Below are 21577 nucleotides of genomic sequence, written 5' to 3' on the forward strand. Positions count from 1 at the left end.
AAAAGACCCTGGTGCTGGGAAAGATTGAAGGCAGGAGGAGAAGAGGATGACAGAGGATGAGATGGTTGGATGTCATCACTGACTCGATGGACATGAGTTTGAGCAAGCTCTGGAAGTTGTTGATGGACACTGAAAACTGACGTGCTGCAATCCATGGGGTTGCAGAGGGTCAGACACAACTGAGCGACTGAACTGAACTGAACTAATTGTAATAGCATGTAAACACAGCTATAAGAAAGGAAAGTATAAGAAACTTTGGGAACACAATTGAAGAAATGATCACCTTTATTTGGGGCTAATAATAGACTTCAGAGAGATGATGACAGTTGAACAGGAATTAAAGAATAAATAGAATGGAGAATCAGAATGAGAAAAGACTTTGTTGTCCATATGTAGACAAATGAAACAGCATTACCTGTTTAAGCAATAAGAACTACTATGGAATGACTGAATCACAGACTGTGTGGTGGTCAGATGTCAGGAGACACTGATGTTGAATTTTAAAAACACTAGATGATATAAAAGTATTAGTAGGATCCGGATGGTGAAAAGTTATAAATAGTTTGTAAATGCTTATTACTCACATTCTACCTTCTGCAGATTCTGAAATGATGCAATAACAGACACAGAATTCAGAAAAGGCTCAGAATATTAGCTTTACTGGAATCTACATTAGATTGCAACTGGGATCCAAGACCTATACATTTATCTTTATCCTTCAGGAGTCACACGTGCCCTACTGATCACACATGAAGGAGAAAAGACTTCATATATCCTGTGGGCAGACAAATCGACCAGAGAGCTCAAGCTTCAAGACTGAGATATATTTCTCCCCAACTCATATGGAAAATTAAGTGAAAGAAAAGGAGAGAAAAATAAAGATGAAAGTTTTTTCCAGACTATAGTATTTTATTAACAGAGTCAAGAACATGAAGAAAGAGAAAGGAAGCTGTTTTGGCCAGAAAGAGCATTATGCTAAGGACACACACACAGACACACAAAATGAAGGAGCATATGCAGTTTAGAAGGCTTTCCAGGTTGTGCTAGTGGTAAAGAACTCACCTGTCAATGCCAGAAACATAAGAGATGTACATTCAATCCCTGGGTAGCAAAGATCCCTTGAAGGAGGGACCCTCTCTGAGTCTTCACTAGAGTACTCAGAGTGGGGCTTTAGGGTCTCTAAGAGAAAAACCTGGCAGGAAGTAAGTATTCTGTCTATCTGGGGTTTGCATTATGAAAAGACAATCTGAACAGCTAATAGGATACTAAGTCAATCAGCCACCCACAACCATAATAATGGGATAGGCTATTTTTCCAGAAAGACTCAGTCCTGGCACTTGTGCTGGGACAAGGATTTTAATGTGCACCTATCTTATATAGAATTGCCTTTAGAGCTGGGTGGGACTGAACCCACAAGTGAGAGCCACTAAACTGAACTGAGAACCTGGGGTCTTCTCTAACAAGTCAGTTAGGAAGAGAAACAGCATGGAGAAGGCAGACTGTTGTTACCTGCCTTGATGTGAAGTGGCATCATTTCCGCTGTGAGAATGGTCCCACCTAGATAAAAGGACCCCTGGCAGCCCTGGTGGCTGAAGGAGCCTGGGACCACCAGGAAACAAGTCCAAATGGGGACTGAGTGTGGCCAATTTGCAGCTGCAGCCTCAGGGTAAATTTCCAGTCCAGGAGAAAAGTGTCTCCCTCCCTACTGGAGATTAAGTAGATGCTTACTTAATCTTGGTGTGTGGCTCCAGCTCCACAGGCCTGGAGGCCCACTGCTGCTCAGGACTCCTGTAGGAATGTGTAGTGAGCATGTGCATGCGGAGCAGTTTGGGAGTTGCTAGAATCTGGAATGGGGCAAGGGTCAGGAGATGCCAGTTACAGGACAGATTCTTCGGGAATAATGCATATGCCAACTGGCAACTCCTAAAATGCTCAAGGGGTAACATTTTCATTGAATGCAGAGGTCCACTTTACTCCATTGCCTTGCCAGGGCAGGGGTAGAAATCTGGCTGGGGTACCTTCTAGTAAGACAAACCTGGGATGGACTCGCGGCATGTCCAGGAAGAAGAAACACACATGACTGTTCATGAGCACTCAGTCGTTGTCACTATGCTAATTTCTTCAGGCTCTGATACACTATTTTTACACATGTCCACTTTGGAAATCAAGATAAACAGCCATATTCTTGGGTCAGGAGACACTTTTCTCCTGGACTGTGCTAGCAGGCTAGTGTCAACCTTGTCCTTCAGCTTCTCAATTTCCTCTTTAATGACACATTCTTATTAGACCTCTAAGTCTACCTTTTAGGCTTGTCATGTCTTGCCTTCTTGCTTTTTTGGATCAGTTGGCCTCCTCCAACAGCTGTTGCTTTTATCTGACTGGTTCTCAGGTGTCTTACTGGCTAGAATTTTACTAAAGAACTTTTAATGTAAAATTAAAAGGAAATCAAAATTTCTTTTGTGAAATTCCAACCTTGTTCTACTCTACTTAGGATAAAAGAGCTTTTCAATGACTCAGTCAAGGCAGTTTAGCAGGTCTCTAGATTCTGCTGGGTTGGTCAAAAAGTTCATTCAGATTTGTCCATAAGATGTTATGGGAAAACCCAAATGAACTTTTGGCCAACCCAATTGATATTACATGGTTTAGGGAACATGATACTAATCTGTGAGGAAAATCAGGAAGACCTGAGATAACTGATCAAACAGAGGCAAAATCTCTTTGAGTAGACATGATCGATACCAAAGTGTCTGTTAGGTCATCTTCTCTTTTATGAAGCTAAGTTTCTCTATTTTTCCCATGATAGGAAATAGAAAGTTCTCCATCCAGAGGAGAGAGCTGTATTACACACATGACTGCATCTGCCAGCAGGTTCTCTTCTAGCTAATCCTACCTGTAAGGCCACCCCTGTAAACTGATGCACCTGCTTTCCCCTTGGGTAGAAAGAGCATACCACACAGAGAGGCAACTCTTGAGCCTGTTTAACATCTACTTTATTAGCAAGCATAAATGCAGACACATAACAGGTACTCAACTCAGTCTCAGAGCCTGAAGTTGTCAGTTTGTAGAACCAAGCCATGATTCTCTCCTTAGTATCATTCTGTCTTGCATCAGACTTACAGACCCTAAAATCTGAGTTGACAAAATTAAAATGATATCATCCAATTGGCATGAGGCACAACGATGGATTCCCCCAAATTCTTTCTGCATCTCTTCCTTTTCCTTCTAGTCTCAGGTCCATACATTTTTCCTGGGGAAATTAAAATACATTTGTGGGATTCTTCTTGTTAAATGCACACCATGTTGGCAAGTTGTATATGGATAGTCAACAAAGGTATTTTATTATGGGCATTCAGAGGGTGTGATATTTCTTTTCCAGGTGTCATGAAAAGGTCTAGGATTACAGGATACTGCTCTGCTCTTGAAAGAATGTGTCTGTTTCTATCAGACCACAGGAGAATAGTGAGATGTTAATTGTTGAAGGTTAAGAAAAAGTGTTGAAGGCTTGAGAAAAAGCATTCAAAGAGCTTTCCCTCAAGTTTCATCTCATTATTTACCCATATTCCCCTTCAAATGTTCCTTTTGTTGTCTCCTTCCTTTCATGTTCTTTACAGACATGTAGGTTTGGTCTTAGAAATGTCCTGTAGTGGTCAAATGAACAGACCTGGGGATCCCAGGCTGGTTAAAAAGAAGCAGGAGGGGCCAGAATCAATGCCAGAGGGTCAGCAGTGAAGAGCAGGTGACTGGGAGGTCATCTTCCTTGGCAAGAGAGAATTCAACAACTCATATCTCCAGGAGGTGATGCGGGTGCTTGGCTCTGAGAGCAGAGTGTTCAGATTCTTGCTTAGGGGCTGAGGGAGTGGGAGCTGAGCCTGCAGGCCCAGCACTTGCACTAAGCCATTTGAGACCAGGAGAAAGCAAAGGACACTCAGGCCCTGCTGGAGTCAGGCCAAACATCAAATGTCAGGCTGCCCTTCTGTAAAGAGAAGAAGAATGTACAGTAAGGATGAGGACATGTCAAGAAGGTATTATTTCATTCAAACTCAAAGAGGTCAAGAAAGAAGACTGGTTCCCAGAATAGGAAAGGGAGACCCTCCCAGATCCTAATCACATACCTATCTCACACTGATGTGAACCACGTCAGAATCTAGTTCAGTGCCCTAGACATATTCAACCAGCTCCCATGTGAGTCACAAACCATATTCACTTATATTAGCACTTCTCACCCTCCACAATCACAAAGCTCTTCCAGAGAAATGGAACAAGTATCTCCTTTTGACTAGCTAAGATTAACTAGCCTCAGAATGGCAGGCTCAAGACTCAAACACTAGACTGCCATCACTAAAGCCCTCCTTTTCTGGGCAGTAGCTGCTCTTCACATTTTTTATCATCTCTCAGCTCTTACACAATTCCCTGAGTAGGTAACCAGGCAGCCCTGCGTGCCACATCCCACACTATTACAAAGCTGGGCTTCAGAGTTGTGACTCTTGAGTCAGCCACCCAAGGGCTATGCTTAGCATTTCCTGACTCATATGGGGACAAGTTTTCTGCCTTTACTCTCCTGTGAAGTGAAAGTTAAAGTTGCTCAGTCATGTCCAACTCTTTGAGACCCCATGGACTATACTGTCCATGGAATTCCATAGGCCAGAATACTGGAGTGGGTAGCCTTTCCCTTCTCCAGGGGATCTTGCCATCCCGGGATCAAACTCAGGTCTCCCACATTGCAGGCAGATTCTTTACTAGCTGAGCCACAAGGGAAGCTCAACAGTAGAGGGAGGTCTACAATTTACAGCTGGAATCCTGGCTTCTCTGAAAAGACACTCTCATGGATATTCACAAAGAGCCCCCTCCCCCAGCCCCATTCCCACAGATCAATTTAAAATCTGGGTAGTGACAATAGGTAGAAGGAAGTGGGACCATCTCCTACAGTTCTAACTTACAGTTTGAGACCTGGGGTCCTCTAAGTCAACTAATCCTGGGCTGAGCCAAGACTGGTCATTTTAGTTCTGCTCCATCATTTGAAAACAATTTTTATGATTTTGGAAAGTTGCTTCTTTTCTCTGACTCTTACTCTCTTCAGATTTAATATAAAGGTGTCAATTCAATAATTTTCAAAACCTCTTTTGTTCTCACATGCAATAACTGTATGGTATGGGATTTTTAAACTATTATTATCATTCTATCCATGACTAGGAGTCTCAAGTAATCCCTTGAAGTAACACAAAGTAGCTAACTATTATGGGCAGCTGCGCAGCAGTAGTAGAATAACACTTACCCTCAGAGTTCACACCCCACCACCCGCTTCTTCACCTCCCTCCATGCCAGTCCCCAAGGGTTCAATCTACGGAGCTTACCCAAGCAGAATACAACCACATCTTCCTTGTGGTTGCAGTCATGATACCCCCAGGACCTATGCTGACACTGCTCCAGGGACTGCTCTTCCCCTTTGCAATGGACATCATCTAGCCAGATGCGCCCATCTCCAGGGACAAACTTCTTCCGTGCTTTGGCAGGTACAAAGATTGGCTTTCCACAGCCCAGTTGCTGGCACACCACCTGCTCCTCCTTTTTCGCCCAGCCGTCATCACAGACAGAGCCCCATATGCCCTTATGCAGCACCTCCAGTCTTCCAGAGCAGCTGGTGTCTCCATTTACCAGCCTCAATTTAAAGGGATCTGCAGGGTCAGGGGATGGAGTGGGGCATGGAAAGAAGAAAAAAAAAAAAAAAACATCATCTACATCCTCATTCAAATCCCATCAGCACTTCTGAAGCTCTCTACCTGCCTGCATTTCTGTGATAATAGCCCTTGTTCTAGTTTCCAATCCATGTGCCCCAGGTCTGTTTCTTAAATAAGACCTTTTACTTTCCCATCTAGTTTATAAAAATCTAATACTTATGAATAACTTTCTAGTAGTTTTTTTTTTAATTGAAGAGTTCAACAAGTACATGGAATTGTGTGTCCTATCCCTATTATATACAATTCAATATAATTATATTTTATATTAATCTAGCACTTAATACTGGAGAAGGCAATGGCACCCCACTCCAGTACTTTTGCTTAGAAAATCCCATGGACAGAGGAGCCTGGTGGGCTGCAGTTCATGGGGTCGCTAGAGTTGGACACAACTGAGTGACTTCACTTTCACTTTTCACTTTCATGCATTGGAGAAGGAAATGGCAACCCACTCCAGTGTTCTTGCCTGGAGAATCCCAGAGAGGGGAAGCCTGGTTGGCTGCTGTCTATGGGGTCGCACAGAGTCAGACACGACTGAAGCGACGCAGCAGCAGCAGCAGCAGGAGCAGCACTTAATACTGTTTAAAGCATTTTCATGTACAAAGGCAAGTATCATTAGCTACATTTTAAAAACAAGAGAATTGATGAGCAGCACAATTAAATAGCTTTGCCATGGTTATTTGCTCCATGAGTGCTGAGCTTAGTCACTCAGTCCTGTTTGACTCTGCTCCTCTGTCCATGAGGATTCTCCAGGCAAGAATAATGGACTGGGTTGCCCTGACCTCCTCCAGGGGATCTTCCCAACCCAGGGATTGAACCCAGGTCTTCCACATTGTGGGCAGATTCTTTACCATCTGACACACCAGGGAAGCCCAAGAATTCTAAAGTAGGTAGCCTATCCATCTCCAGGGGATCTTCCAGACCCAGGAATCAAACCAGGGTCTCCTGTATTGTAGTCAGATTCTTTACCAGCTGAGCTACCAGAGTAGTTCTTTATAAACACTGATTAAATAGAACTCTATTTAATCAAATTCATGAATAAACCTAGTCACTGGACTTATAGGTATTACCTTCACATTCGACCCATGTATCCTCATCATGGGTGCAGTTATTATACCCCTCAAGCCCAGAAAGGCAGTGTTGAAGGTCTTCTTCCCGTCCGGAGCATGATACATTGCTCAGCCAGATGAGTCCTTGGCCCTGGGTATCCTTGTCACAACATCTTTTGATCAGTGTGGCCTTCCCACACCCCAGTTGCCGGCACACCACCTTCGCAGCTGAGAGATGCCAGCCTGCTTTGCACACGGTGCCCCATTGCTTTTGGTGCTTCACCTCCAAGCGCCCCTTGCAGCGCCCAGGGCCACCAACCAGCCTCACAGTCTCTGGAACTGTGGGAAAAGAAAGATTAAGTTTCTGCTCCCTGCAAGAACATAGCCTTCCCACATAAGGGGGCTCCTAACTCTGAATCTTTCTCAGAAATAAGAATGAGACGTCAGCATTGGGCACAAACATTTGGTGACTGTTTGTCTAATAACAAACTGTGGGATAACAAAGAGAAACATAGACTAGTCCCTTAGGCAAATCACAGTCTAATGGAAAAGTAGATAGACATGCAGAAAATTATTAATGCATAGACAGCAAATATATGAATGGAATAAAGAAATATAGCAATTATATGTATACAATTGTTGTATATGTGTGTGTGTGTGTATGTATTGGCTTCCCAGGTGGCTCGGTGGGTACAGAATCCACCTGCAATGCAGGAGACTCAGGAAACCTGTCTGGGTTCAATTCCTGAGTGGAAAAGATGTCCTGGAGGAGGGCACGGCAACCCACTCCAGTATTCTTGCCTGGAGCATCCCATGGACAGAGGAGACTGGCAGACTACAGTCCATAGGGTCACAAAGAGTCAGACACAACTGAAGTGACTGAGCATGCACTCATGCATATGTATATATACACAATTCTTGTGTGTTGGTTTCCTATGAGCATCTCCTGTCTACCTAACTAGATGATAGACTCCTTGAGAACTGATAAACTTACATTATATTTTGGGAGCTCATTTCTTCCCCATAACTCCATCTGAGCTTTAGATACATATGTTTAGTGGTTATTAGATCTGTGCATATTTGTGTGTGTGAAGAAGAGAATCAGGTTCTTGGATAGATTGAAACTAAGAAAAACTAAGATTGAAACTAAGACAAAATCATTAGGTCAATCAAGTGCGTGCTAAGTCGCTTCAGTCATGTCCAACGCTGTGTGACCCTATGGACTGTAGCCCACCAAACTCCTTTGTCCCTTGGATTCTCCAGGCAAGAATACTGGAGTGGGTTGCTGTGCCCTCCTCCAGGGGATCTTCCCCACCCAGGGACTGAACCCACGTCTCTAAGTCTCTGCATTGGCAGGTGGGTTCTTTATCACTAGTGCCACTGCTCAACCAAGGAGGAGTAACAGTTCTAGATGAGGATATGTTTGTCTCCAGGGTCCACAGTTGAGAAACAGTGGGAAGTAAAGGACAGGAATCAGTTAACCATTAGTTCATGGTGGAGAATAAAGATAAAGAGGACAAAGACTGGTCATGCGGGGTATGGGCAGTTGGCATATAGTCTTTCAGTCCTGCCATACTCACTCTCACATATTGCCCCTGCATCCTCGCTGTGGGAGCAATCAAAAACGTCTTCCACCCGGTCACATTCAATCAATTCATCCTCCGTCCCATTGCAGTTGACGTCTTGGATGAAGATTTTTTGTTTTTCATCTGCCAGTGGCTTATACAAATTACCACTTGGTGTCCCCTTGGCTGCTCCACAGCCCAGCTCCCGGCACACCACTTCCACGTCTTTCATGTTCCAGCCATTGTCACACACAGTGCCCCACTCGCCATTCCGTTCCACTTCCACCCGCCCTTCACAGCGATGGGGACCTCTCACCAGTCGCACTTTGGGAGGAGACTCTGCAAAGAAATGAGATATTGGTTGGAGATTAGGAGTGGCCCAGAGAGTATGTATGCAGTGTTTTGGAATTCTTCTACCACTTTCAGGATGTGGAAAACTGAAGGGTGAGAAAGTGGGGGTCAAAAGGGAAGACAAGGAAGAGGAGCTCCAGGACTCCATCTCTGAGTTCTGGTTCTGCTACACTCTTGTATTATTATTATTATTATTTAAACTGTATTTTCATTTGGCCCTTTGCAAAACTTGGAAAAACAGGCTTAATATCCCTACCTTTGGATTTGGTACAAATTAGTGCTTCATATGATTATTTCAAAAGTATATTTTCTAACAGGAATTAAGATGCACCATGCTATAATGATCATAAATACGTTGCATAAAATTTTAGTTTGTCTTATAATTACCTTTCTGCCAAATAAAGTATAGCATATATATATGCATTTTGTGTGAAATTTGAACAAAATCTGTATTTCAGCTAATAATACTGTATCACAAGTTAGCTCCCTGTTTGTTTGTTTTAACAACATAGTATTCCTTTATATTCTCAGAATTGGATTAGAACTTTCAAGCCTCATTCAGTTTTTTTTAAAATCTAAGATAATAAACTTTCTAGATTACCAGCAGTGATCCTAGAGGCCAAAATATGTGGAACTATATCAAAGTTTTGAGTGAATATAAATTAGAAATCCAGCATTCTATTCATACTAGGTCAAACAAGTGAAGGCAAAAAGTCATAAGTGTTTTAGCTAAGCAAAAAATTATATATTTTCTAAAATATATATATTATACAAACTATATATATATATGTATACCAAGGTTTTTCTACTATGCTTGATAAAGGCTTGAGAGAGAACATCAAAAAAAAAAATGATGGAGAAACTGGAAAACATAAACTAAATGAAACTAAAACATGAAGCACTGAACATGAAATAGAAAAATTGAAACAGACCAGATAAAAGTAAAAGGTCATCATATATCCAGTTGTTTTTAAACATGGTGGCTCATTAGAAATGCAACTGGAGCTTTGGAAATAAAAAGCAGTCCCTCAGAATTTGCATTTTTCAAAAATTTCCAAGATAATTCTAATATGCATCTGGATTTTGAAAAGTGACTACAGGTTTTTCTATTAAAAGGTAGTTTTAGTGATATGGAATTCTTATATTTTTCTGTTGACCAGAAAAATGGCCAATGGTATTAAAAAGCCACTAATTACACAATGACAATAACAAAAGATGTTTTAGTTTCACAATCAATAGCCAGACAAAAAATAAAAGATAACTACAATTGCAAGGCATTATAGAAACATGATTAACCTAGCAATATAAAAAAATTACATATAATTTGGGGAGTTAAGTAGAGTGCTATGATAAGTGTAAGTGCATACATGCACATGTTCTCATCCACCCCGTCAGTCTAAGTCTTGTGGTTGGTGTATTTAATTCATTTACATTTAAGTTAATTTTCCATATGTATGATCCTGTTACCATTTTCTTAATTGTTTTAGGTTTATTTTGTGTATGTCTTTTCCTTCTCTTGTGTTTCCTGCCTAGAGAAGTTTCTTTAGCATTTGTTGTAAAGCTGGTTTGGTGGTGCTGAATTCACTTAACTTTTGCTTGTTTGGAAAGCTTTTGATTTCTCCATCAAATCTGATTGGGAGTCTTGCTGGGTAATGTATTCTTAGTTGCAGGTTTTTCTTTCTTCACTTTAAATATATCATACCATTCTCTTCTGGCTTGTAGAGTTTCTCTTGAGAAATCAGCTTACAACCTCATGGGAGTTCCCTTATATGTTATTTGTCATTTTCCCTTGTTGCTTTTAATATTTTATCTTTGTCTTTAACGTTTGTCAGTTTGATTACTATGTGTGTGTCTCAGTGTGTTCCTCCTTGAATTTATCCTGCCTGGGACTCTGCACTTCCTGGACTTTTTTAACTATTTCTTTTCCATGTTAGGGAAATTTTCATCTACTTTTCAAATATTTTCTTCGGTCCTTTCTCTCTTCTCCTTCTGGGACCCCTATAATGCAAATGCTGGAGTGTTTACTGTTGTCTCAGAGGTCTCTCAGTCTGGTATTCATTGTTTTCATTCTTTTTTCTATATTCTGTTCTGTGGCAGTGATTTTCACCATGAAGTCCTCCAGGTCACTTATCTGTTCTTCTGCCTCAGTTATTCTGCTACTGATTCCTTCTAGTGTATGGTTCATCTCTGTTGGTTTTTTAGTTCTTACAGGTCTTTGGCAAACATTTTTTCCATCTTCTCCATTCTATTTCTGAGATCCTATGATCTTTACTATCATTATCTTCACCATGATTATTCTGAATTCTTTTACTGGAAGGTTGCCTATCTCTACTTCCTTTAGTTGTTTTTCTGGGGCTTTATCTTGTCCCTTAATCTGGGACATAACCCTGTGATTTTTCATCCTGATTAACTTTCTGTAATGTGCTTTTCATTCTAGCCACTGTGGGATTGTGGTTCTTTGACTACAGATTGAACCTATTTCCCCTGCACTGAAAGCATGGAGATGTCTAGATATAATTTGGGCTAAACAACCTGACTCTCTCTCTCAGTATCAGTGATCCACTCCCAACCATCCTTGCTACTTCCCATGACATTTTCCCATGTCCAAGAACCTAGCTCAGAAGAAATACAGAGAGTGCTGAGTAAGGGAAGAGTCAGAGCCTCAAAGTCTCAGAGCCCTAAAACTGGGTCTAGAAGACTGTACGTGTTTGGAGTGGGAGATGGGCTTCACAGAGTCTCCAGGTAAATTCTTTTTTTTATTTTTAAACTTCCTTATGCATTTAGTTTATTTTTTAAACAGCAATTTGTGCTGTATTTAAGTCATTTACATATGTGTGTGTTACCTGCTAAATTAAGAATCTTTGAATGTCAAGAAGCAGATATTATTCAAGTCTCTATATTACCCAGAGTACCTCCCAGTTCAGTTCAGTTAACTTCAGTAGCTTAGTCATGTCTGATTCTTTGTGACCCCATGGACTGCAGGACGCCAGGCTTCCCTGTCCATCACCAATTCCCAGAGCTTGTTCAAACTCATGTCCTTCGAGTCAGTGATGCCATCCAATTATCTCATCCTCTGACATCCCCTTCTCTTCCTGCTTTCAGTTTTTCCCAGCATCAGGGTCTTTTCCAAGGAGTCAGTTCTTTGCATCAGATAGCCAAAGTATTGGAGCTTCAGCTTCAGCATTAGTCCTTACAATGAATTTTCAGGACTGATTTCCTATAAGATTGACTGGTTTGATCTCCTTGCAGTCAAGGGACTCTCAAGAGTCTTCTCCAACACCACAGTTCAAAAGCATCAATTCTTTGGCGCTCAGCCTTCTTTATGGTCCAGCCCTCACATCCATACATGACTACTGGAAAAACCATAGCTATGACTAGTTGGACCTTTGTTGGCAAAGTAATGTCTGTGCTTTTTAATATGTTGTTTAGGTTGGTCATGGCTTTTCTTCCAAGGAGCAAATGTCTTATAATTTCATGGCTGCAGTCACCATTTGTAGTGATTTTGGAGCCCAAGAAAATAAAGTCTGTCACTCTTTCCATTGTTTCCCTGTCTATTTGCCATAAAGTGATAGGACCGGATGCCATGGTCTTAGTTTTCTGAATGTTGAGTTTTAAGCCAGCTTTTTCACTCTCCTCTTTCACTTTCATCAAGAGTTTCCCCAGTTTCTTTTTGCTTTCTGCCATAAGGGTGATGTCACCTGCATGTGGTGGTGGTGGTGGTTTAGTCGTTAAGTCGTGTCTGACTATTGCAACCCCGTGGACTGTAGTCTGCCAGGCCCTCTTGTCCATGGGATTCTCCAGGCAAGAATACTGGAGTGGGTTGCCACTTCCTTCTCCAGGTCCAGGTAAATTCTGAGGAAATCAAAACTTAGACATGAAGTACAGAGGACTGTGTAGGGAGACAAGGGACAAGCCTATCAGGAAACAAACTTCTGGATACTACATTCCAAGTACTGTTTTATGAACACAGAGAACAGTGATGATCAAGATAGTTAGCATTGCTGTCCTCAAGAGGATTCTATTTAATAGGCTTGAAGCAATCCCATCAAGTCCTCTCAGCCCAGAGAGATATAGTGATAAAGAAGATCTAAGTTTGCCAAGCCTTCAGGGAGAGGACTGTTGTACCTGGAGGGACAACATTTGGACTTGTGGCTTGTGGTTTATCAGACTATGAACAGTATATGAAAATATGGGCTACAATGAATGACTCAGATACCTATAAGAATGAACTACAATTGCTCAGGGCCCAAATTTCTAATGCCTATATATATATATATGTAATTGTTGTTGTATTCCTTTATTCCTTTCATATATTTGCTTTCTATGCATTAATAACTTTCTGTGTGTCTATGTCCTTTTCAATTAGACTGTGATTTGGCTAAGGGACTAGTCTATTATATACATATATATTAATATAATATATACTATATATATAATTGTTGTATATGAATACATGTATATATATATATATAGGATTCCCAGGTGGCTCAGTGAGTTCAGAATCCACCTGGGTTCAATCCCTGGGTGGAAAATATCTCCTGGAGGAGGGCATGGCAACCCACTCCAGTATTCTTGCCTGGAGCATCCCATGGACAGAGGAGACTGGCAGACTACAGTCCATAGAGTCACAAAGAGTCAGACACAACTGAAGCGACTGAGCATGCACTCATTCATACATATATATATACACAGTTGTTGTGTGTTGGTTTCCTATGAGCATCTCCTGTCTACCTAACTAGATGATAGTCTCCTTGAGAACTGAAAAACTTACATTATATTTTGGGAGCTCATTTCTTCCCCATAATTCCAACTGAGCTTTAGATACAAATGTTTAGTGGTTATTAGATCTGTGCATGTTTGTGTGTGTGAAAAAGAGAATCAGGTTCTTGGATATCAGGTTCTTGGAATCAGATTCAGGTTCTTTGTTTTCTTGAAACAAAGAAACACTAAGATTGAAACTAAGAGAAAATCATTAGGTCAACCAAGTGTGCATGCTAAGTCGCTTCAGTCGTGTCCAACGCTGTGTGACCCTATGGACTGTAGCCCACCAAACTCCTCTGTCCATTGGATTCTCCAGGCAAGAATAGTGGAATGGGTTGCTGTGCCCTCCTCCAGGGGATCTTCCCCACCCAGGGACTGAACCCACGTCTCTAAGTCTCTGCATTGGCAGGTGGGTTCTTTATCACTAGTGCCACTGCTCAACCAAGGAGGAGTAACAGTTCTAGATGAGGATATGTTTGTCTCCAGGGTCCACAGTTGAGAAAGAGTGGGAAGTGAAGGACAGGAATCAGTTAACCATTAGTTCATGGTGGAGAATAAAGATAAAGAGGACAAAGACTGGTCATGCGGGGTATGGGCAGTTGGCATATAGTCTTTGAGTCCTGCCATACTCACTCTCACATATTGCCCCTGCATCCTCGCTGTGGGAGCAATCAAAAACGTCTTCCACCCGGTCACATTCAATCAATTCATCCTCCGTCCCATTGCAGTTGACGTCTTGGATGAAGATTTTTTGTTTTTCATCTGCCAGTGGCTTATACAAATTACCACTTGGTGTCCCCTTGGCTGCTCCACAGCCCAGCTCCCGGCACACCACTTCCACGTCTTTCATGTTCCAGCCATCATCACACACAGTGCCCCACTCGCCATTCCGTTCCACTTCCACCCGCCCTTCACAGCGATGGGGACCTCTCACCAGTCGCACTTTGGGAGGAGACTCTGCAAAGAAATGAGATATTGGCTGGAGATTAGGAGTGGCCCAGGGAGTACTCAGGTATGTATGCAGTCTTCTTGGAATTCTACTACCATTTTCAGGATGTGGAGAATTGAAGGGTGAGAAAGTAGTGGTCAAAAGGGAAGACAAGGAACAGGAGCTCCAGGACACCATCTTTGAGTTCTGGTTCTACTACACTCTTTTATTATTATTATTATTTAAACTTTTTTTTTTTTTTTTTTTTGGCCCTTGGTGAAACTTGGAAAAACAGGTTTAATATCCCTACCTTTGACTCTGTATTTGTGGCCTGTGGTCTATCAGACTATGAGCAGTATATGACAACATGGGCTACGTGGAACAACTCAGACACCTCTGTGAATGTAATACAATTTCTTAGGACCCAAATTTCTACTACTTTGTCTCAACTCTGCACAAACTCCCTAGAACATGGCATCAACCCCAGAAGAAGTAGTTGGGTGAAAGACATCTGACCTGGTTGATTTTAAGCTGCATTGAGAAATTTCTATTTGATTTATTAATTTGTTCTTGTTTCTCTCCTCTTTTCTATAATTTCTTGAGGGAAATTACATGAGGAATGGAGGTTAGAGACAAAAATTAAAATTGAACTATAAAAAACTAAGAAAAGTTACCATTGTTGCACTCTGAAGTTTAAGGCATGTGTATATAATTCAAGAAAAGTTATCTAGAAATAACTTCTGGATCATTGTAAGTACGATTAGAGTTAGGATAGGCATTACTGTTTGCTCTAGCAAATATTCGATATCAGGATCATGCACAGGCTATTTTATTTTATTCTGAGTTATAAAATTCTGGGTTTATTTTTTATTTGGCCATGCCACATGGCATGTGGGATCTTACTTCCTCAACCAGGGATCAAATCCAACACCCTGCATTGGAAGCGTGGCATCTTAACTGCTGGACCACCAGGGAAGCCCTCAAATTTTGGTTTTAAATAAGTTTTCCTTTTCCATGGAGTAGAGGACTAGATCACATTGTAGGAGAGAAGAAATGTGTTTAAGAGAGAGAAAGAGAATATACATCAAAGAAGTGCAGCTAAAGGGAAAAGAAGGGCTGAGAAGATTTAAAAGTTAGAGAGAAGAACAAAGGAGCTCATCAGGGCAGTTGTGTCCTAGACAGTGTTTTAGCCTACTTTATTAGCTGAGGGCTTGAGAGACCCAGGGTGGGTCCTCCCTCCCTGGATATAAAGAGAGCAGCCATCTCCTGGCACTTGCAGCAAGGCATAACTCTGGAGGCCAGAGAAGAAAAACCAGGTCATCTGGAGTATTGGACTGGGACCCAGAAGCAGCATTTCTTTAAGGAAGCAAATTGATCAAGCAGGGTGTAAGATCCTCCACATTCATAGCAGAGTTTGCAGCTGCCCCTCTTTCATAAAGCCTCTACTATCAAGAGAAAGAATAGGTTGAAGAGACAATGTCAAAGAAACTCGTAATCCTTAACCAGTCCCCTTGATTTTTGGACCACCAGAGGCTTCCTCTTCCACAGACTAATTCTCTTTGTGCTTCCCCATTCTCTCCTCAGTTGAACTGTTTGTGCTCTGCTGAAAGTCTCCTTGAAAAGGTGGGCAGTGGCCACTGAAATCCAGCCTGCACTCTGCTGATGAAACCATGAGGTGCACACAGGCTGGTGCATTTCTAGTTCAATGATAACATTAAAGTTGGCAGAGAGACCAGGAAGTAGTAGAATATAGAAGGGCAGAAGAAAGTTTATTTCCCAGGAGGTGAGGTATCTTCTGAGCCTGAAAGAAAACCATCTGCTTTGTTACATAATGGAGCTAGAGCTGGGCTAACATCTTGGGTCACACAGGCCAAATGGAAAGGAATCCCTTTGCAGTATAAACCATTCAAGTTTTCTCTAAGTTTTGGAAGTGGAAATCTACCCATATAAGACTGGTGGGTTGGGAAACCAGAAAGAAAATCTACTGGGGCTCTTTTGAACCACAGCCACTCTCCCTGGCCACAGGAAATCAAAATTTCCACTCTCCAGAGCTGAAAGTCCACCCTCTTAGGACCCCAAAATTCTTACCTAGAAGTCCAGGTCCAGTGCTAAAGGCTGAGCAAATAAAAAAGAAAGAAAGAGAGAAAGAAGTGAATGAGATCAAGTAGTCAATTGCCAAAGCTTTGTTCAAAAACACAACTCTCTAGAAAGTTTTCTTGAACTTTGTGAGACAGAGGTAAATACACAGCCTCCAAGGTTAGACCTTGTTGAGACCTTCTCCTTCTTCTTCTTCTCCTAGAATGACCAGGCTAAAAAAACACATGGAAACTAAGAGCCAAAAAGATCCATTCTACCATGGCTTATTAGACTTATCATGTTCCCTTTCCATCTGATGTTGGCTCTACCCCAGGCATGGATAGATTTGATTTTCGATTTTAATCTATTAGATTGATCGGTGATGACCACCTAAACTAGAAGTGTGGTGATGTAGTATCTGAGTCCAACAGGAAAACATGTTGGAGGTTTCTGGGAAAATGTGTTGGGGCCAGTGTGAGAGAAGCAAGAGAGACTCCATCTGGAAGCCTGTCATCCATCTTAAAGACTGGATGTGAACTGGGACTGAACCCTGCCCAAGAGTGAGAAAACCTTTGCTAGTGCAAACCAGGTCTGCTGGAGACTTCCCTCCCTACGGATGACAAACGGAGATTGTAGTTGAGGTCAGACTGCCCCGGTTAGATTAACCATGGAGATATCCACCTTGATGTATAATCATTGCCCCCCCACCCCCCTTAACCTTAATTGTTTGTTCTCCTAGCACCTATTTGTTGTAAAACTCAATCATATACAACAAAGAGGTTGCTAACATGTAACCAGTCACATAGCGGTGGCAGGGGTCAGGTGGGGGGGTGTATAAAACTGGGCCTCTCAGAAACATCAGGGTCCTTGTTGGGAACTATTCCCCTTGGACCTGCTGGCATAATAAACTGTACTCCACTCTCTTGAGTGTCCTCTGAGGTATGCTTTGCAACTCCGGATTCCACAACAGATGCACGGTTGGGGAGGATAAAGATGTCTTGAAAGGCATATGAGAGGGTAACAAGCAGGAAGGCTAGGGGTCCCCAAGTGGAAGAAATAAACTACAAATGTCAAATGTTTGTTTGTTTGTTTTCCTTCTCTATACCAAATTAAAAGGAGGGTTCTTTTAAAATTCTGTGTTGCCATGACAACACCTGGTTCCACCTGAACTTAACTTTTCTCAAACCTTGAGCTAACCAATGCATTTTTCTTATGGAAATGTTTTTCTTAAGCTATGTTAATGTATTTACCTTATTTATGTTTCTTCAAGTCTGTTCACCAAAGACTCAGAACCCATAATGGCTCAAAACATCAGTATATTTTACTCATGGAAGTGTTCCCCTTCAGATGTCTATGTCAGAAGCTTTCTCTATCTCTTTTATACTTTAATAAAACTTGATTACACAAAAAGCTCTGGCAACCCAGCCTCATCACTGGCCCCAGGTTGAATGCCTCTCCTCCAGAGGCCAAGAATCCCAGCATCATTCACAGTTCATAGCAGCAACCTTTCACATAAAGGAAAATGGCAGTATTTTTCTGTGTTCACTGACACTGCATTTAGACAATGGTGAGCAAACTTTTGTGTGAAAGGCCAAATAGCAAATATTTTAGGCTTCATGGGCTATACAGTCTCTGTTATAACCAATCAGCTCTGTCAATGCAACCATATACATGTAAATGAATAAGCCTGGCTGTGTTCCAATAAACCTTTATTTATGAACAATTAAATTTAGATTTTGTGTCATTCTCATGTGCCACAAAATATTATTCTTTTGACTTTTCCCACAGTTTAAAAATGTAATATCCATTCTTAGTTTGCAGGCTGTAGTTTGCTGAACCTGGTTAAGAATGCAGAAAGCAGTTCTATGCTAATTCCCAAACTTCCAGGTTTAAGTATCAGCACATCTTTGAATGACCAGAGTTTCTTCCTACAAGATCTCTTTGTAATCAGACTCATCTACTCATTAGGCTCCATCCCAATGCAAACTTTGAGAGATGGTGAAGGACAGGGAAGTCTGACATGCTGCAGTCCAGGGGGTTGCAAAGAGACAGACACGACTTAGCTACTGAACAATAGCAAATGCTGTACAGAGAGTGCTGTGACTATCAGTGGTCTCTGAAACCCAGTATTTTGAACTTCAAAACTCATCATCCCCCAACACCACCCCATCTTATAGGATCTTTCTGAAGAAGTTAGTATCATTGGACTTCCAGCCTAGAGCTTTTTAGGCAAATCCATCTATTTCATTGACTTGTCCTGGAATATTTTCTTCCAAATATTTGCTTTGCCTTATGATCCACTGCTGGGCATACACACTGAGGAAACCAGAAGGGAAAGAGACACATGTACCCCAATGTTCATCGCAGCACTGTTTATAATAGCCAGGACATGGAAGCAACCTAGATGTCCATCAGCAGATGAATGGATAAGAAAGCTGTGGTACATATACACAATGGAGTATTACTCAGCCATTAAAAAGAATACATTTGAATCAGTTCTAATGAGATGGATGAAACTGGAACCTATTATACAGAGTGAAATAAGCCAGAAAGAAAAACACCAATACAGTATACTAACACATATATATGGAATTTAGAAAGATGGTAACAATAACCCTGTGTACAAGACAGCAAAAGAGACACCAATGTACAGATCAGTCTTATGGACTCTGTGGGAGAGGGAGAGGGTGGGGAGATTTGGGAGAATAGCATTGAAACATGTATAATATCATGTATGAAACGAGTCGCCAGTCCAGGTTCGATGCACGGTACTGGATGCTTGGGGCTGGTGCACTGGGACGACCCAGAGGGAGGGGAGGGGAGGGAGGAGGGTGGAGGGTTCAGGATGGGGAATGTGGGTATACCTGTGGCGGATTCATTTCGATATTTGGCAAAACTAATACAATATTGTAAAGTTTAAAAATAAAATAAAATTAAAACAAAAAAAAGAAAAAAAAATAATTGGTTGATAACAACATGATTCAAAAAGACTTGGTCTGCAATTGCCTAAAACTCAAGGTTATATCATGCATAGCACTCTACAAGTCTAATAAAGAACAGAAAGCATGTATATATGCAAAGGAAACTGAATGTGAGGAGCCTGATAGGTGTGAAAGTGACAGAGCCCAAAGGTGACTTGAGAACTCTGTAGTGGGGTTGATCAGCATGAGTATCACAGATCAGAAAGACTTCATGAAGGAGGTGCAACTGAAGATAAGCCTAAGAGATTCAATAGTAACTTCACAACAGGAGGTGGGGGACTATCTGCTAGGTAACATAAGGGGTGTATGGGCATTTAGGACTGTGACCAGCACTGTGCATAGAACACACAAATGCCCAACTGAGAGGCCGGTAGGTTTCAGTGGTATACTGGATCATCAGGAAAATTAAAATGGATGTAACTGATTAGGGAAGGGACTTAGCAGGCTCTTTTATCTTGTGGAAAGGCTTCTAACAAACCTCTGAGGAACATAACATTACTTCATAGATGAAAATGAGATTTCTGAGGGCTATGATAACTTTAAAATTCAGACAGCTAAGAAATCAAAGAGCAAAAACTGAAATCCAGATCTCTTTGATTCCAAAATCCCAAAATACTGTAAATTAATCTGAGCAACAAGAAACTGGGAAAAACTAGGGAAACACATGAAATACATTTGAGAGGAATCAATATGATCGATGAAAGGTGTTTGTCCTGCAGTTCTACTTCCTTTTCTTGCTATTACCCATGGTCCATTTATTTGTCTTTTTATAAATAGTGCATTTAGGAAAATTTGTGTGAAAAAGCAATAGTATAAACTATTACTGAATAAATAGTGTGAATATAGGGAAATATAAAGTTTTCTAGTAATCAAGATGGATTATAAATTGAGTATAGATTCCAAGAAGGCAATGGCAACCCACTCCAGTACTCTTGCCTGGCAAATCCCATGGACGGAGGAGCCTGGTGGGCTGCAGTCCATGGGGTCGCTAGGAGTCGGACACGACTGAGAGACTTCACTTTTACTTTTCACTTTCATGCATTGGAGAAGGCAATGGCAACCCACCCCAGTGTTCTTGCCTGGAGAATCCCAGGGACGGGGGAGCCTGGTGGGCTGCCGTCTCTGGGGTTGCACAGAGTCGGACACGACTGAAGCGACTTAGCAGTAGCAGCAGCATAGATTAAGTGGCTTTGGGGATTTAGAATAATTACCAGATATAGAGAAAGGAGGAGTGTAGGGAAGAGCCTTTCCCTGAAAGATACCTAGATCTGTACCAGATGGGCAGTTCCATAGTACTCTGAAGCCTGGACCCAAAGGAGCAGAAATACTCACCAAAGATCAAGAAGAAAAACAGAGCCATGTCCCAGATGGCTGAAGATAGTGAACTGAAATAGAAGGCTGGAAGGAGGCCCCACAACAGGAATATGCAGCTTTGGTTGAAAGTGTGCTGTGAGGAGGGAAGGAGGCAAGTCTTGTCTGCAGCAGAGGCTTTATCAGATGACTAGAAACCAATGGGCTCAGAGGTCAGGACTGATAGAGCTGGACTTGCTGAATTCAGCATGCCCCAGAGGAAGGGAGGTGGCCGGAATTGGCAGAAAGATGAAGAAAACAAACAAAAATCCGAAGCTGCTACGCTTTGGTTCTGCTGTAATCCCAGCTCCATGGAGCTCTGCTTTAGTCCCCTCATTATGTAAACAAGGAAAACAACTCCCATAAGGAAAGGCAAGTACCAAGAATAAGGGCCATTTCACATTAGAAGATCAAGCAATGCTTGATCCTCATGTATGGTTTGTGGGGGTTAATAAGCCAATTTCAATTCTTTCCTTCCAGATGGAAGTGACTGGAAAATATAGAGGCCAAAGATCATAGAACAATTCCAAAGTTGCCCTTGAAGCCACCATAATCCAGAGTCAGGATGGCAATCCAGAGTCAAGATGCCAATCTTTGCAAATATGGCTTGATTTATTTCTCTCAAACCAGCTTCTCCAGTGCTAAGTAGAGGGCCTAGTACACGGATCTGCTCTTCTGTGCTTGTCCTGAATTATGCCCATCTTTGGAAACTGAATGGAAGCAGGTTCTTGTCATAACGAAATCAGGTTGTTCTTAAGTCTAAGATATGATGGACAGGGAGTTC

The 21577-nt window shown here is 41.7% G+C and overlaps 1 protein-coding gene across 3 annotated transcripts; it reads right to left on the reverse strand.

Annotated features, from left to right (window-relative positions):
* Positions 1–2973: 2973 nt before the first annotated feature.
* Positions 2974–20960, reverse strand: CD5L (CD5 molecule like). 3 transcript variants are annotated; one of them, XM_014483243.2, is made up of 7 exons: positions 20776–20960; positions 16475–16501; positions 14092–14415; positions 8362–8685; positions 6803–7114; positions 5352–5672; positions 2974–3973 (listed from the first exon to the last, which is right to left on the reverse strand). In XM_014483243.2, the coding sequence occupies exons 1-7, from the start codon at positions 20801–20803 to the stop codon at positions 3954–3956; spliced, it is 1356 nt and encodes a 451-aa protein (XP_014338729.2). In that variant the 5' UTR covers positions 20804–20960; the 3' UTR covers positions 2974–3953. The 3 variants fall into 3 exon arrangements, with proteins under 3 accessions (XP_014338729.2, XP_070221808.1, XP_070221824.1); XM_070365707.1 differs by having other exon boundaries at positions 6803–7120; positions 20776–20958; XM_070365723.1 differs by lacking the exon at positions 16475–16501 and having other exon boundaries at positions 6803–7120; positions 20776–20959.
* Between the last annotated feature and the right edge of the window lie 617 nt (positions 20961–21577).

This window comes from Bos mutus, chromosome 3 (genome assembly GCF_027580195.1).
Source record: "Bos mutus isolate GX-2022 chromosome 3, NWIPB_WYAK_1.1, whole genome shotgun sequence".
Classification (NCBI taxonomy): Eukaryota; Metazoa; Chordata; class Mammalia; order Artiodactyla; family Bovidae; genus Bos; species Bos mutus.

Excerpts from the sequence above, each read along its gene's own strand:
- CD5L (XM_070365707.1), bottom strand. The coding sequence starts at position 20,803 with ATGGCTCTGTTTTTCTTCTTGATCTTTG. Across the intron at positions 14,416-16,474 it reads CACTGGACCTGGACTTCTAG|AGTCTCCTCCCAAAGTGCGA; the intron begins GTAAGAATTTTG and ends ATTTCTTTGCAG. Across the intron at positions 3,974-5,351 it reads TGTGGTTGTATTCTGCTTGG|AAGGGCAGCCTGACATTTGA; the intron begins GTAAGCTCCGTA and ends TTCTCTTTACAG.